The 15826-nt window shown below is 42.7% G+C and overlaps 1 protein-coding gene and 1 long non-coding RNA gene across 2 annotated transcripts in view; both read right to left on the bottom strand.

The window, feature by feature from the left end:
- The window catches only part of LOC138964660 (uncharacterized), a 464957-nt gene that overhangs the window by 208532 nt on the left and 240599 nt on the right, over positions 1–15826 (bottom strand). The window lies entirely within an intron of this gene.
- Positions 1565–15227, bottom strand: LOC138964652 (E3 ubiquitin-protein ligase Hakai-like). Its single transcript, XM_070336661.1, has 6 exons — positions 15121–15227; positions 14733–14849; positions 13151–13239; positions 11838–11924; positions 10012–10073; positions 1565–6764 (listed from the first exon to the last, which is right to left on the bottom strand). Exons 2-6 carry the CDS (start codon positions 14749–14751, stop codon positions 5597–5599), a joined length of 1425 nt encoding a protein of 474 aa, XP_070192762.1. The 5' UTR covers positions 14752–14849; positions 15121–15227; the 3' UTR covers positions 1565–5596.

Below are 15826 nucleotides of genomic sequence, written 5' to 3'. Positions count from 1 at the left end.
AAGACTTTTGCGCAACACGAAAGGCGAATAATTTATTTTGCTCAGAATGCGAAGCCGGATTTGCTGAACAGCAATTACTGTGTAGCCTTCCTGTACATTTTTTTTCCAAAAATAAAGGCACAGTCCTTCCCGTGTAAACAAGTTGACTGACCATCTTAGATAGCCAGGCTCTTTCATGGGATAAGAGCATCCCTCCACTTGGACACACACCAACAATCAACAGTCTGGCTGCCTTCCGTGCACAGTGGGAATGTTTGGATGAATCAATTTCTTATATATGATTACCGGCACGGTTGGCCTAGTGGTAAGGCGTCCGCCCCGTGATCGGGAGGTCGTGGGTTCGAACCCCGGCCGGGTCATACCTAAGACTTTAAAATTGGCAATCTAGTGGCTGCTCCGCGGCCTGGCGTCTGGCATTATGGGGTTAGTGCTAGGACTGGTTGGTCCGGTGTCAGAATAATGTGACTGGGTGAGACATGAAGCCTGTGCTGCGACTTCTGTCTTGTGTGTGGCGCACGTTAAATGTCAAAGCAGCACCCCCCTGATATGGCCTTTGCCACGAGCGGTAGACTGATGAAACTACGAGTATGCGGTCTTGGTGAAAAAATGCAGTGCGTTCAGTTTCATTCTGTGAGTTCGACAGCTTGACTAAAGTAAATGTTGTTATTTCGCCTTTGCGCGACTTTTTTTTTTTTTTTTTTTTGGGGGGGGGGGGGTGATTTTGCAAAGCCAATCATCTATCATATATACGACTTGTGTCTGTGTGTGTGTGTGTGTGTGTGTGTGTGTGTGTGTGATTGATCGCCATGCACGGCCAAAGTTCTCGATGGATCTGCTTCAAATTTGGTGGGCTTATTGACAGAGACCCCGGACACAACCTGATCGATGAGATATTTCAACACGTGCTCTCAGCGCGCAGCGCTGAACCGATTTTCGTTTTTCACTGCACGTTACTATTTTTAGATCTCCCTTCCTTCGTGCGCCGGCGTCAATCGATATTCCCGTTTGTACGTTTATATTTAGAAGGTCACTGCACGTTACTATTTTTAGATCTCCCTTCCTTCGTGCGCCGGCGATGCCGGCGTACACCCGGCAAAGCCGGGTCCCCGGCGACGGCCGGGTATTCGGCTCTACTTTATATTTAGAAGGTCACTGCACGTTACTATTTTTAGATCTCCCTTCCTTCGTGCGCCGGCGATGCCGGCGTACACCCGGCAAAGCCGGGTCCCCGGCGACGGCCGGGTATTCGGCTCTACTTCTTCCCGGCGAAGCGGGTAATCATCTAGTAGACTATACATTCAGTCACATTAATGTGTTTGCATATATCAAATCACATTTTTCAATGCAAATTAAAATCAAACACACACACACACACACACACACACACACACTATGTATAAAGTCTTTAACTTTATTAACACACACACACTTGTAACACACACACACACACACACTCACACTCTCTCTCTCTCACACACACACACACACACAGTGACACACACACACAGTGACACACACACACACTCACTCACTCACTCACTCACACACAAAGAAAATCAGCCTATAAATTGTTTTACTTTATTAACTTCAACAAGGTCAAACATGACAACCTTTCTCAACAAACAAAAAACAGAAACATAACCATATAAAAGCAGCAACTGTACATTAAACTTTGCTTGCCAAATCTTGACTTTTCAAGAAAATTACTCATCCATATATCAAATTATTAGCACAATACACATCAAAAATGTAAAATCATGGACACTGGCACACTCATGAACATGAACACACACACACATGCACACACGTACACACACTAACAATCACTATTATTTGCATCACCTCAACAAATCAGTTTTCTGTATTCAGGGATGGCCAAATCTCAAAGTTTTATCTGGCCAGCTGGGCAAGTAAAATCAAGGAAGTCACTAGCCCGTCGGAAATGTCGCTGGCCTGGCACATACCACACAAGTTTCTTTACACAATTAAAATAGCGGTGATACAGCAGGAGCCTCGTTTTCGTTTCACTAGAACATGGTGGTGGTTTTGCAGACGACAGAAGTTTCTGCATCTGCAAGGTTTATATGGCTCCAAAACTCGGTAGTATAACCAAAAATGTTGCATTTGACCTGAATTTTCACTGGCCAGCTGGGCGAGCAGCCACGCGGTTTCTACTAGCCCCGCGGATTTCTAACTCGCCCCTGGCGATCGGGCGGACGATTTGGCCATCCCTGTGTATCTCCTTGCAAGTACTCACCCAGTCCTTTTCAATAACAGGTCAACATATACTGGACTTGACAGATGTTTCATCAGATCAAGCGCTCCAAATTTCATAGACAAGACACTGTTTTCGCAGTCATGTCTATGCAACATGTACGTACACAAAAGTTAGTTCAATTCGTAGAAAAGGAAAGCTTGTGTCTGGCATCCTACTTTAAGTCACTTCACTAATTAATTTCAACATATCATTATTACACATGTACATTGCCAGCGATATATCTATTTATACTTGAAACATGTGTTACGCTTTAAATATCCGTGCACTAAGCTTCCTGTAAGTTCTTGCAAGCTAAGTAAACTGTGAAACAATCAAACTTCTGCATTTTCATTTCTTGAACATTTCTTAACACATCACCTGTTCGGTTCAATTGATCTAAAATGCAAGTGTCAATATGCAGTGAATAATCTGCTTTACTCAGATAAACTATTTTTCAACTTGCCCAAAAATAATAACAAATAGCCACAACTATAAAGAATAATCCACTTCCTTAATCAAACCAATCCCTAGCTGGTGAACTATCCTCTGCTTAATTGCTTTCTGTCAGAGGGGGGTCTTTGCATTCACCTTATGCAGGATGTGGAAATGCCAATCCTTTCAAAGTCAGACACAGCTGATCTCCACCTGCTGTGGTCAGTAAGGTGTGTCTGTTGGTGTTGTGGAGGACAGTATTTGTTCACACTGTTGTAATAGCGTTGATTATATAGAACACTTTTTTTCTTTTGCCCAGTGGTGCTTGAGTTTTGGAAACAAATAGGATTTTTTATTTGGGTACTTTTGGATAAACAGATTAACAGTGCACAAAATCATGTTTGGAGTTAAAAATCGAAAAATGCATGCAACTCTGTTGAAAGAATTAAATTGTATCATTTTGGTTGCTAAAATGTGCATAAGTATTTATAAGAAAACCAAGGCTCCAATGCCTCTTTTTGTTATATTCGAAAAGCAACTGCAGATCAGAAATATTTATTTTTGATTAAAAAGTGCCAAAACAAATATTTAATTAAAACAAAAAGTAAGGAAAGAAAAGTAAAAAAAAAAGTTTAAAAAAAAAGTGTGTCTGAACAATTCTATTTCTGTACCTGTCAGACTGACATAGATACACTGCTGAGTGGCAGCCGAGCAGCGGGAACGCCAGGAAGAAATGGCCAGGGAAGAGATCTCGCCTAAAATACACATTCAGGGACTGTCTTTAGTCGATTGACATGACGTTGCTCATAATTGGCAGATTGCTATCCCAACGGAACTTTGACCAGCTGATCGTAATTGCAGAATTTGGAGCCTGAATCCAAAATAATTCTGGCAAAAACGGAATGGTAAACAGGTCTGCGAAAAGGGAAGAGATCTCGCCTAAAAATTCACATTCAGGGACTGTCTATAGATCATTTGAGGTACCCTGCTACTTGGTTTTTCCTATCTGTTTTCCAACACTTTTGTTCAGAGGCTAGTATTTGTTTTAAAAATCGCTTTTTAGTAAGCGGACCATTACAGTACCCCTTTTGAAATTAAATAATTGTTCGCAGAGGCATATTATTTAGGTCTCTATAAAGACAACTAAATTTCATTGCAAACCTTTCCCTCCATCAAGCCTCAAGCAGTACTATACTGGGTCACCAGGTAACTATGAGAAATTCAGCAGACATCATTTGTTTGCACATGTGAAATATGTGATGGAAAGGAATTTAGTGTTGTAAAAAAAAAGTGATATATAGCTGACTGTGAGGTCTTGCCGACTGCTGTTGTCATTATGAAGAAGTTGTTAGCATCAAAGCCACCAAAATTATTTCTGTCGCAAAATCATAGTGGTCTGATTGTCTTGAATCGATTTTGAGAGGAATTGTTTGTTTGTTTATTTGTTGCTTAACGTCCAGCCGACTACGCAGAGCCATATCAGGACGAGGAAGGGGGGGATGAAGGGGGCCACTTGTCAAGCGATTCCTGTTTACAAATGCACTAACCCATTACTTGTGTCCCAGCAGGCTTTAGTAAAACTAAATTAATACCTACTGGAAGATTACCAGTTTCCAGTATGTTAAAATAGGCTTAACCTATCTACTGCTGGACTTACATCAGAACACTAACAGATTAAACTATACATGAATCGCGAGACAAGCGGCAAGAGAAGAGATTTTTGGAAAAAATACAGGTGAATGAGCAAGAAGGCAGAAAAAAGAAAAGAATTCATGAAGAAAAAGAGAGCATGACAGGAAAGAGGAACCAAAAATCTACCTAACAGCAAACTAGAAAGCTCCTGCGGTTCCAAAAACAGGAGGGGCTTTTAATTTCATAACCGCAGTGCCCCACTGCGGGATTTGAGAGGAATACAGAGAGCAAAAACCGCACAGTGTTTGAAATAAAGGGGATCTCAAATGAGCTATACCAGTACCAAATAGACTTCATACTGAAGACACAGAATAAGTACTCCTGCTATTTTCCAAATACTGAAAACTTCTGTCTGAAGGTGAGCGGCAACATACATTAAAACAACAGCAAACCGCTCTCTCTCACTCTCTTTCGCTCTCTCTCTTTTGCTTTCTCTTTCTCAGGTGTGTTGTAAGTGTAACTCTCTCTCTCTCTCTCCATAATATAGCCTCAGCGCAGATCTAAATAACTGTTGTGTATTTAGGAGTGCTGACGCAGAGTCCTCAACCATACTGTACAACTTGTACGAACACAAGCTGTTCGAACATAAATTGTATCTCCACACTCTCTCTGTGTACCAGAAGTTAAGAAGTACTCTCGGCAAGTGTACAGCGAAACCTCCCTTTTAATCTAAGACCTTCAAAAATCTGGTCTTAAAAAGGAAGAAGTCTTAAAATGGGCCTAAAAAAACAAGGTCTTAAAAAGGAGGGGGTCTTAAATTGGGGGGGGGGGGGGGGGGGTCTCAAAATGGGGGTTCCACTGTGCATTCCATTCACAGATACAGGCACTGTCTGTCGCACAAACTCAAACTCTCTCCCACTGCTTACCGCCACATGATGCACATCTATACAGTAGTACTGTCTGTCGCACAAACTCTCTCTCAGTTTACCGTCACATCTAATTGTACTTTCTATAGCACAAACTCAAACTCTCTCTCAGTTTACCGGCTCATCTAGTAGTACTGTCTGTAGCACAAACTCAAACTCTCTCTCAGTTTACCGGCTCATCTAGTAGTACTGTCTGTAGCACAAACTCAACCTCTCTCCCACTGTTTACCGGCTCATCTAGTAGTACTGTCTGTAGCACAAACTCAAACTCTCTCTCAGTTTACCGGCTCATCTAGTAGTACTGTCTGTAGCACAAACTCAAACTCTCTCCCACTGTTTACCGGCTCATCTAGTAGTACTGTCTGTAGTTACTGTTGTCGGAGGGTGGTCTCTGACCCTGGTTCTGACCCTGGCGGGGAGGGGCGTTACCCCAGTGCTGCATGGGGCTGCCCGACGAACCAAACGGCTGCTGGGAGTTGTGCGGGAATCGTGACGGGGAGGACACGGGCACCGACCCCCCAGGGGGCGGAAGGTTGAGGCGCTGAGGCTGGAGGCTACCAGCCAGGTGTGCTGCCCTCTGTTGGGAGGAGGCCAGTTGGGCCAGTTGGGCCACCGCTTGGACTAACGGGGCTGTGCTGAACGGAACTCGACCCACGCCTACCAGCCCCGCCGGGTTGAAGCCCTGGGGAGGGACTCCAGGCGGGGGCATGCCCATGTGCGGGGGAGGGGGGTTGGCGTAGGAGACAGGGGGGCCGCCCGACATGGGGTGGGGTGGGGGAGGGGCCCCGCTGTACGAGGATCGGTCCGACTCGCGACCGGATCTGGACGTGGAGTAGTTGTCCACCTCGTCCAGAATAGGGACTGTGATCAGGTTCTGGTTTGTGCGACTGGCACCGGTTCCGGCGCTGCCCATTCCCTGCATGGGGGCGGTGACGTAGCTCTCCATCGTAGTGGCGGCGGGGGGTCCCTGCTGTTGCAAGGGGGGCATGGACATGCGCAGGGCGTTCATCTGCAGGGAGGGAGGGGGGAGGCGAAGCGTGGAGCCGGGGGGAGGCTGAAGGTGGGGGGCCATGGGAGGGGGGTGTCCCGTGTTGATGTTGGGGGGCGCATCGATGGGTCTGTAGACCGCCTGCTCTGAAGACCTTTCTCTCTCCCCACCACGCGACTCTCCCCTGGAGTCCCTCTCCCTGTCTCTGTCACCTCGGTCTCTGTCTCTTTCCCCCCGGTCTCTCTCTCGGTCCCGGTCTCTGGACGATTCGTGTCTTTCGTATGTTGAAGAGATGTGGTGTTGTTGCTGTTGTTGACTGGGGTGGTGAGGTACCAACTTTTCTTCCACGCGGTCTGACCCTGATGATGACGCCTTCATAGAGTGGCGATGAGCGATATGGGCTTGCAGGTCTCGCTTGGACAGGTAGGTGCGCCTGCACCCATTCATGCTGTGTTTGGGTGCGCCATGGGTACATATGAACACAGTGCCCAGGGCCGACTGCTCGATACGCACCACACGACTGTCACATCTGCAAAAAAAATTATGCAAGTTTGATTTTTCCTGTGTAAAACCTACCAATTACTGATACAACTAACAAGCAACCTACAATGTTTACCTCATGATAGTCAATATTACATTAAGGACAGTATCAGGGGTTGGTTGCTTGCAGCATTGCTTCAAGGGTTGCCACCTACCCTGTGTCAAGAACGAGCAAGTTCAACATCAACTCAAGACTCAAAATGTTACTGTCCTCATAAAAACATTTACTAAGAATTGAGAAATGCACTAAAAAGGATCCTAAATTCCTATGCAGTCACTCACAGGACACACACACACAAACACGCACGCGCGCACACACACGATATAAACTACTTGAAAAACTGGCGACTAATTTTCCAACACTAGTGCAGTAAGTACAGAAATCGTATCTCCATGAATGTAAACTCACGAAGTTGTTAAGGGCAGGTGGGCCAGTGCACTATGTCTTTTTTTTAATTTGAATGTTTTATTTTGTTTGAATGTTATTTTATGAAAGTAATGAATAAACAATGATAAATGATAGTCACTTTTTGTATTTTGGGTTGCTGGTTTTTGTTTTACGCGACAAAAACAGTCAAAAACAGACAAAACTGGTACAGGGGGAAAATAATATTTCAGCAGATATGATTGTCACACTTCTAATTATTGTTATATTTTATCTTTCTGGGTATGGTCTAGGGGATTATGAAGAAGATTTTGATTATTATATTTATATTTGGAGTTAGGGACATTTCTTTGTTACAATCGTCAAACTTTAGGGTAACCCCTGCACAAATTTTGTTTGAAATAACCTGGTTATGACTGTAATACAATGGCAACAAAATCCTTTCGTAATCCCCCAGAATGTGATATTCTGCACAAACTGCACAAAAAGTTATTGCTCTAGCTAAATTACAGCCAGAGAAATCGCAACCACAGATGCAACTGCCACAAAAATGGCCGACATGAGAAAAACGACGTTGAAGATAAACTATTCAAATATTGTCTTTATTGACACATAAATATGACACTTTAGACAAAAACACAGACACACATGTATTTTAGGTATGTTATGAGACCATTATCTGGAAAAAAATTTAGAAAAGGGTTTTGATCAATTTGTCCATTTTGCACTGGCCCACCTCCCCAAATAATGCAGGGAAATACAGATTTACAGTCCAGGGGAAGTAACTGTTCATAGAACTGCAGTCTGTTAAAATGAGATGCAAAGAAAGATAACTGCTTCAAAGGGATTAGAAGCCATTTAGAATATTTTTTTTATTCAGGTCACTTACATATTATATCATAATATACCTTTTTCCTCATATAGTGAGGAAACACTTTTAGATAAGAAACGTTGTGTACCGTAAAATCCCTAGCATAAGCCCACCCCCCCTGTGCACAGATTTAAGGCAAAATTGGGGGGTGGGCGTTTGCTAGGGATAGACCCCTTTGCACAAAGTAAGTTTTGTGCTCAACCGTGTAATTGAGTGAATACAAACCCCGAAAGCATGTAAGTTAGGTCGTGTGAGTAGAAGTGAAGGAAAAAAGAAAAAAAAGGACTTTGAGGCAAAGAAGGCCAACCATGAGAGAGAGAGAGAGAGAGAGAGAGAGAGAGAGAGAGAGAGAGAGAGAGAGAGAGAGAGAGAGAGAGAGAGAGAGAGAGAAAGAGAGAGAGAGAGAGAGAGAGAGAGAGAGAGAGAGAGAGAGATAGAGAGAGAGAGAGAAAAGGACTGGCTCTTCTGAAAACAACACGAGCATAGTCATTCATATAAATTTATAAAGTAAAAAGAAAATCGCCAGACCTTTGCAAGGACAAACAATAATAACAACACAATTCCGGGAAAAAGAAACTTGATGAAATGTCGAAATGTCAACACCAATGAAGCCCTTTCTTTCTGTACAGGGAAGAAATTACACGATCGTCTTTGGAAATGAAACGTTAACTGAACTTGGATTTTGTCTTCAAAAGGCCCAATCTTTCTGAGAAAGAAAAGCCCACAAACTTAGGGAAAAAAGAGAAGAGAAACTCGAAAAAACATGAACGATGGGTGGGAGTGAGGAGAGGGGACAAAGAATAAGAAAAAAGGAAAGAAACACGAAAAAGTAAAGAAAGGGGAAAAAGATGACTTTTAGAACAGTCTGCACAAATCCTAGTGAAAGTGAGCCTATAGTCTCTTTGAAAAAAGCAGGGTGGGCGTTTGCTAGGTAGTTACCCCTGTGCACAACTTTTGGCCCAAAGTGGGGGGTGGGCGTTTTCTAGATGGTGGGCTTATGCTAGGGATTTTACGGTAATGTACTTGAGAGACTCTGACACATGCATGACTGTAGAGGCCTGAAACAGTGAAAGTCCAACAAATGGTGTACTCGCCTTTGGCTAGTGATTCTGAAAATTGACTAGCCAGAGAGCAAACTTAACTAGCCAAACCTACAATTTGTTGCAGCAACTTTACTCGCATTTGGCGAGTAGATGAACATTTCTACTCACCAGGGCGAGTAAAATACTCGCCACTTTCAGGCCAGCTGTAAAACAATACATGTACTTTCTACAAGCAGGTTTCTGATCTCAACAAGAAGAGCAAACGCTCGATCGAGTCACTTTCGCAGTTCTGAATATTATATGAGGCATCAGATGGACAGGAAGAAATTGCTATTCACAACACAATGAGTCACGTTCACATAAAATTTGAGCCCGGTCACTTTTATAGTTTCCGAGAAAAGCCCAACGTTAAGTTGTGTGTTGCCGAACAGAAAAGGCTAGTTATCTCCCTTGTTTTTCTGATAACGTTCGTTTGTTTGTTTGTTTGTTTGTTTATTTGTTGCTTAACGTCCAGCCGACTACGCAGAGCCATATCAGGACGAATAACGTTCGTAAAAGGCTACAGATGTAAATACTTTGATGTAAAGAATAATCCTACAAAGTTTCAATCACATCCGATGAACTTTGTCAAAGATATAAAATGTCTAATTTTTCCTTTGACGCTGACCTGTGACCTTGAAAAAGGTCAAAGGTCAACGAAACCATCGTTAAAGTGTAGAGGTCATTGGAGGTCACGACTAAACAAAATATGAGCCCGATCGCTTTGATAGTTTCCGAGAAAAGTCCAACGTTAAGGTGGTGTCTACGGACGGCCGGCCGGCCGGCCGGCCGGACAGACTAACACTGACCGATTACATAGAGTCACTTTTTCTCAAGTGACTCAAAAATTGCAAGTTATTTTGTTTTCTTGATCAGATTACAGCACATTATAACTGACCTTGGACAGAGTTTCTCATATTTCTTGGCACAGTCCAGGCAGAACACATGCTTGCACGGTAGCTAAAAAAGACACAAGAATACAGTATAAAATCATGTGCGCAGGTCAGTACTAGGCTTGCATTAGTAAACATAATCACAAGAATACATACTGCCTATGAACGAATTCCCATTATGCAATCTCTCTCAAGCCTCATATTAATTGGGGGCGAAGTCCACTGCACCAAGTCTACTTCTCAATCTTGCTGCACGAAGCTTTTGCCCTGAAGTTTTGGTTTAAAAAAAACACTTAGCAAAGTCTTTGAAAAGTCAACTTTGGGCTCAATTAAAGGATTCCTTCATGTGCCTCATTTACATGTTAAAACAAATTAGATTCAAAGTGACTAACCAACAAATGAGGCCTTAAATGACCAACACTGACAGATTTTGATGGAAAAAAACATGATTGATAAAAGAATTTGTAACAACAGTCAATAAAGTTCATTAAATGATAATTTTTTTTTTTTTTAAACACACACACAGTACACACGAACAACTTAACAGGCATTCCTTCATTCTCAAACACTGCGGTTTGGAACACCACTAACTAAAATCACAATAATAATGGTTTAGTCATTCACAAGATTCTAGCAGAAATTTTTTTGCAGGTATTTTTTTTTTTTTCATTTTTCATTTATTTATTGTCCCATCGCTGGGAAATTCGGGTCGCTTCCTCCCAGTGGAAAGCTAGCAGCAACGGGGTCGCGCTACCCAGGTGTCTGCGTGTTTAGGTGTATTCAGCCACCTGCACTTATGGCAGAATGACCAACGTCTTTTACGTGCCACTGTGGTGACACGGGGGTGGGACATGGCTTCCGTCTCTGAGACTGCACATAAAGTTGACCCGTGTCCGTCCCGGCCCGAATTCGAACCAGCGACCTTCCGATCACAAGTCCAGTGCTCTACCAACTGAGCTACCGAGCCCCCCCATTATATATAAATGGCGGCTTAAATAACATAAGACCAAAACATTATTTGGCAAACGAGTCCGTACCACGGAACCACACACACCAATAAAACAAACTCCACTCTTACCGCCCAACTAAGCATTTAAATATCGGAGCACGTAAAATGAAATTGAACAAAACCAACGACACACATTCTAAGGGGAGTAAACGTGCGGGAATTCCCGCATAACCTATGCTTCTGCCAGCGGGTTTCGTCCCTTGGTTCGGTTTGTAAAAGCGTTTTAGCCAATATCTTCCGTTTGACTTTCGTTAGGAATGTAATTTTTTGCATACACCCGTGTAACCCTATTCCTTACAATTTCACGAAATTTGAGCTTAATTGACCCAGAGATACAAGTCTTACCCGACTTGTTTGTAAGACATCGTCCACCCGCCCGCCCTACTCAAACAAACAAACAAACAAACAAACAGACAGAGTGAATCCAGTAAGCCCCATATAATGGCGGCTTAATAACTATACAGTGACGCAAAGAGACTAGACTTACTATACAAAGAGAAAGACAACACATTACAAAACAAATGAGACAAAAGGGATGCGGGGTTATCCCCCTTGTGTCGTCTGCCGTCTGTTACTTTCGTTTTGACGCTTTTTTCTTCTTTTTTTTTTTACAAATGCAATAAGAAAAAGTCTAGGGTCGGCGGGAAAAAACTAGGTAGGGTCGGGTGACCAGAAACATACAACTTTTTTTTGTTGGCCTCAGCAGTCTATCTGTTTAGGATTTTTTGTTTAAATTAATGTTAATGATCTGAAAACAGTACATTACTTGCTACACAATAATTTCACACACATTTCCTAACCTAAATTCGACACGCTACTCACCATGCGACCGTACACAAGGATGGGATACTGGCACTTCTCACACAGGTGTATCTGAGGATCAAACACTTTCTCTCCAATCAGCCTCACCTGCACAGCAATCAGACAAAATTGTCACTGTCAGTATGAACATAAACCATGTTATCAATATCATACATTGAACACATGCAGTTTGCAGACATCCTTAGTTTATGCTGATATGGTTTTCTTATGGTTTACACAAAAAAAGGGGGGGGGGGGGGGGGGGGGTTGCACGGAAACTTCCACAAACTTGATGCAGCTGTATACATTTATAAACTATCCTTCATACCGATTGAGAAAACAGGGATGGCTAAATCTTAAATTTTTAAAGGTACTGAACTTGTCAAATCCAGGTGCACGGAGCCCCTGGGGCTTTTAGTCATACCTCAGGCAGCTATCCGTTAGAAGAACTACCAAGTTTCATTGACTTGCACCCAAAGAGTCAAGAACTGCGATTTTTTTACGAATTAATTTCCTACTCGGACCCGGCTGGTCTTGACCTATTTTTGGATCTAAATTTAGATCAGGTAGATCACCACATCATGCACAAAAAGACACGTCACTAAGCAAACTATGTCAGACGTCATCATGAGTTTGTGTAAAAATTGAGGCCGGAATCACTCAGTTGAATCGAACTCCAACCGAACTCCGACCAAACACCACTAGGTTAATTTATGCACTCGCGTGAACAAGAAACTGTCGAGCTTCACAGATGTCGTCCTTGGGTAATTTTGGGTTTGTTTTACTACCATAGGAGGATTTTTGAACTGTAAATGCACTCAGCTGCAACAAAAACGCAAAACGAAGGCTGTGAGCTGCACTGTGCCTTTAAACTCGCCAGCCCGGTGAGTAACTTCAAAGACGTCACTAGCCCGGTACATACCACAGTTGTTTATAACGCCTTGAAACTAGATAGTACAACAAGAAAGAAGTGTTGCATTAGAACAGAATTTTCACTGGCCAGCCGGGCGAGTTGCCAGGCGGTTTCTACTAGCCCGGCCAATTTTTTACTCGCCCCTGGCGATCAGGCGGAAGATTTGGCCATCTGGAAAATAGATCTATCTGTTGTATGGCATGTTTTGAGAACAGTGCTTAGCAAGGTTCTCAAATCATTGCATGCCAATTCTAAAACAAAAGTAATATCTCTGAGTCTGACTGAGTCTGAGAAAATATATATGCTTAATGACTTAATCCTTTTTTTTTTATCTAAAAGTAAAACTTACTTCGTAGACTGTAGTATGTAACACTAACAGTGACAGAAAGATCAATAAATTTTTATAAGAAAATATACACACCTGGTGGTCCCATCTCAGGCGCTGATTGTGATGCAGAGGCTCAAGGTTGTAGGCTGCTTTGAACGTTGGGTTCTCCACAACCTCTTCGTCTGTAAAAACAATACATATTTTACTCACCAACATTCAATACGACAATAAACTATTAGTATTAGTAATTAGTATTACTGATACGACCTATCCCGATCTACGTCATCACTTTGTGCGTTTCCACCCCTGGAGGGTAAACACTGGCGGGTGATGCAGTTTCCCACTCTCCGCATGGTTGAAAGCGAGTCGCGTCAGTCTATTCAGTTTCATTTTTCTCACCATGACGAACGATTGCTGTGTCAAGCATTGTTCGAAACGAAGTACTAGGGATCTTGGGATATCTTACCATAGAATTCCGGCAGTTATATTCAACAATGGCTCCAAAATACGCAAGTTGACAGCCAAAAGGAGAAGGCTTTGGATCTTCAAAGTGAAGTTTTGGACATGCTTGCGAGAAGGCATGCCTGATTCATGCTACATGCACCCTTATTTTTGTGTTAAGAGCTGGATTTTCGACAAAGTCGATGCAACAATTCAATGCAAGGAAGGTAACTCTTGTTACTCGAAAGCACAAGTATTGATGACGTCATGTGATTAGTGCTTCCCAGGGCCTAGCATTGGAAAAAGTGAGTTCAGCTTACAAAGGCGGGGGTATGGGGGCCGCAGGAGGCCCCCAGTGGGGTCCAGGGGCAAAGCCCCCCGAATTTGAAGATTTTTTTAGAGATTTTTTTTTTACCTAAAATGACCCCTCCCCTCCTCCCCCCCCCCCCCCCCCCCCCCCAAAGAAGATTGAGCAACTAAATTATGCCTTCACAGAAATAGCAACCTTTCGGAGCCATAGTCCGTATTGGCACATTACTTCTTCTGACTTGCCTTCCGCCTTCGGAACGAAATCCAGCCATTACCACTTCCAGGAATACCTGGATTCTTTCTCACTGAATGGCTGACCACGTTCAACAATGTCGCTTCGAGACATTATTTCAAGTCTAGAGCCACAAAACACCGGCACAAAGCATGCTCGCGCGATACCAGAGGAAGTGCGTGCTCAAACTGTCAAACCGATTGAGAATTGAATCGAACGGCGCACAAAACGAAAGCTGGGACTGTTTGGGTTTACCGTTTGGGAATAACAGGTTTTTGCATTTCGGCGTACACCAAATCGAATTCCGCGTACTGGAGATGTTATTTCGGCGTAAAGTACGCCGAACGGCTTACAATGCTAGGCCCTGGCTTCCACTCCTTCGTAAATCCTCGCACAAACACGAAAATAAAGCCATGAACGGTGAAAGTTGCAGATATAAGTCCTGATTTCAAACAAATATGTAACAAAACACGATCTAAGGACGAATTTTCTCAAGTTTTGATGAGGTCTTCAGGGTTTTTCAGAAGTTTTCGGGGTTTTCGGTGGAAATGATGTATACATGTACATTAAATGCACAGAGTGCTGGACAGTTGGTATTTATCTAGGCCTTATTTCCATGGGTCTGGATCATTAGCACCTGCAAAACTTGCAGGGCTGACAGCACCATAGTAAAATAACAATCAAAGTTCAAACCTGAATAGTCTGAATCCATGTCAACTGATTGAAGTTGGTGGGCTCCACACAGTTCTGTAAAGCTCTCCCTTTATGGTCTGAAGCATAAAAAAATGCCGATCTTCCTTTACAATTGGTCTGAAAATAACAAAAAAGAAACATACATGATTACAAGAATGTAGCTCAAGTCAGTTACATGCAGTCAGTTACTGGGTTGGCCCTGCACAGAACTATTAAGAAGAAGAATGACAAGACCTTTCCAAAGACTGAAAGAGGTAGGAAAAACGTTCTCTTATCGATGTTATTGGATAACAGGCTGCTATACATGATTGGCGTCTAAAAACACGTTTTCTTGTCTATTGTGAAGTAGTGATTCTAAGATTGACTGGAAAACATTGGTTGCACTTACCGATTTCTGTCTGCCTCTACCGGGAAGCAGCCATTTTAGACTAATGACCAAACTACACTGAAATAAACAATACACTTCTTTTTGTATGGAAACATTTTCATTGCTTTTGAATGGTTTTGTGCAAAACTTTCATTATAGTGAAAAAAAACGCTTAGAAATTATGTCTCTCCGACGCATGTCACGTGAAGAATGTCTGTCTTTTGAAAGATTCTATCATTCAATGAGATCCCTACATTTTAAAACATTTAATATTATAATTTATATGCAGGAGTTTTGTCTTTGACCACAAATGTCAAACATACACCAAATGACACAAGATTCGGGCAATAAATTAACTGGTAAATATTAGAAAAGGACTATCAGATGCATTCAAAAAAATCACACACATATTGTCCTGGCCATCACCGGGAAATTCGTGGCCCAGTTACTCTACAGTCTCTGTCGACGGTTCAAACAGGTTTGAATCAGGATGAACAAGGGTCAACAATATGTGCAGGCTCAGAGATGGTATCCATGTCCCACCCCTGTGTCACCACTGTGGCATGTAACACTGTTTTGAAGTGGTCTGTCAGTACCGGTGGTACAAAATGATAAAACACACTTCGATAAATTAAAACCCAATGGACGTTTTTTTCCTTGGATGGACGGGAGCAGTCCTGATGTTCCAAGGGACCTATAGACAAAGATCAGATCCGAAGTGCAGGTG

This window comes from Littorina saxatilis, linkage group LG4 (assembly GCF_037325665.1).
Source record: "Littorina saxatilis isolate snail1 linkage group LG4, US_GU_Lsax_2.0, whole genome shotgun sequence".
In the NCBI taxonomy this organism is placed as follows: domain Eukaryota; kingdom Metazoa; phylum Mollusca; class Gastropoda; order Littorinimorpha; family Littorinidae; genus Littorina; species Littorina saxatilis.
The sequence above is the reverse complement of the archived record's forward strand: the minus strand, read 5'-3'. Positions and strand labels throughout refer to the sequence as shown.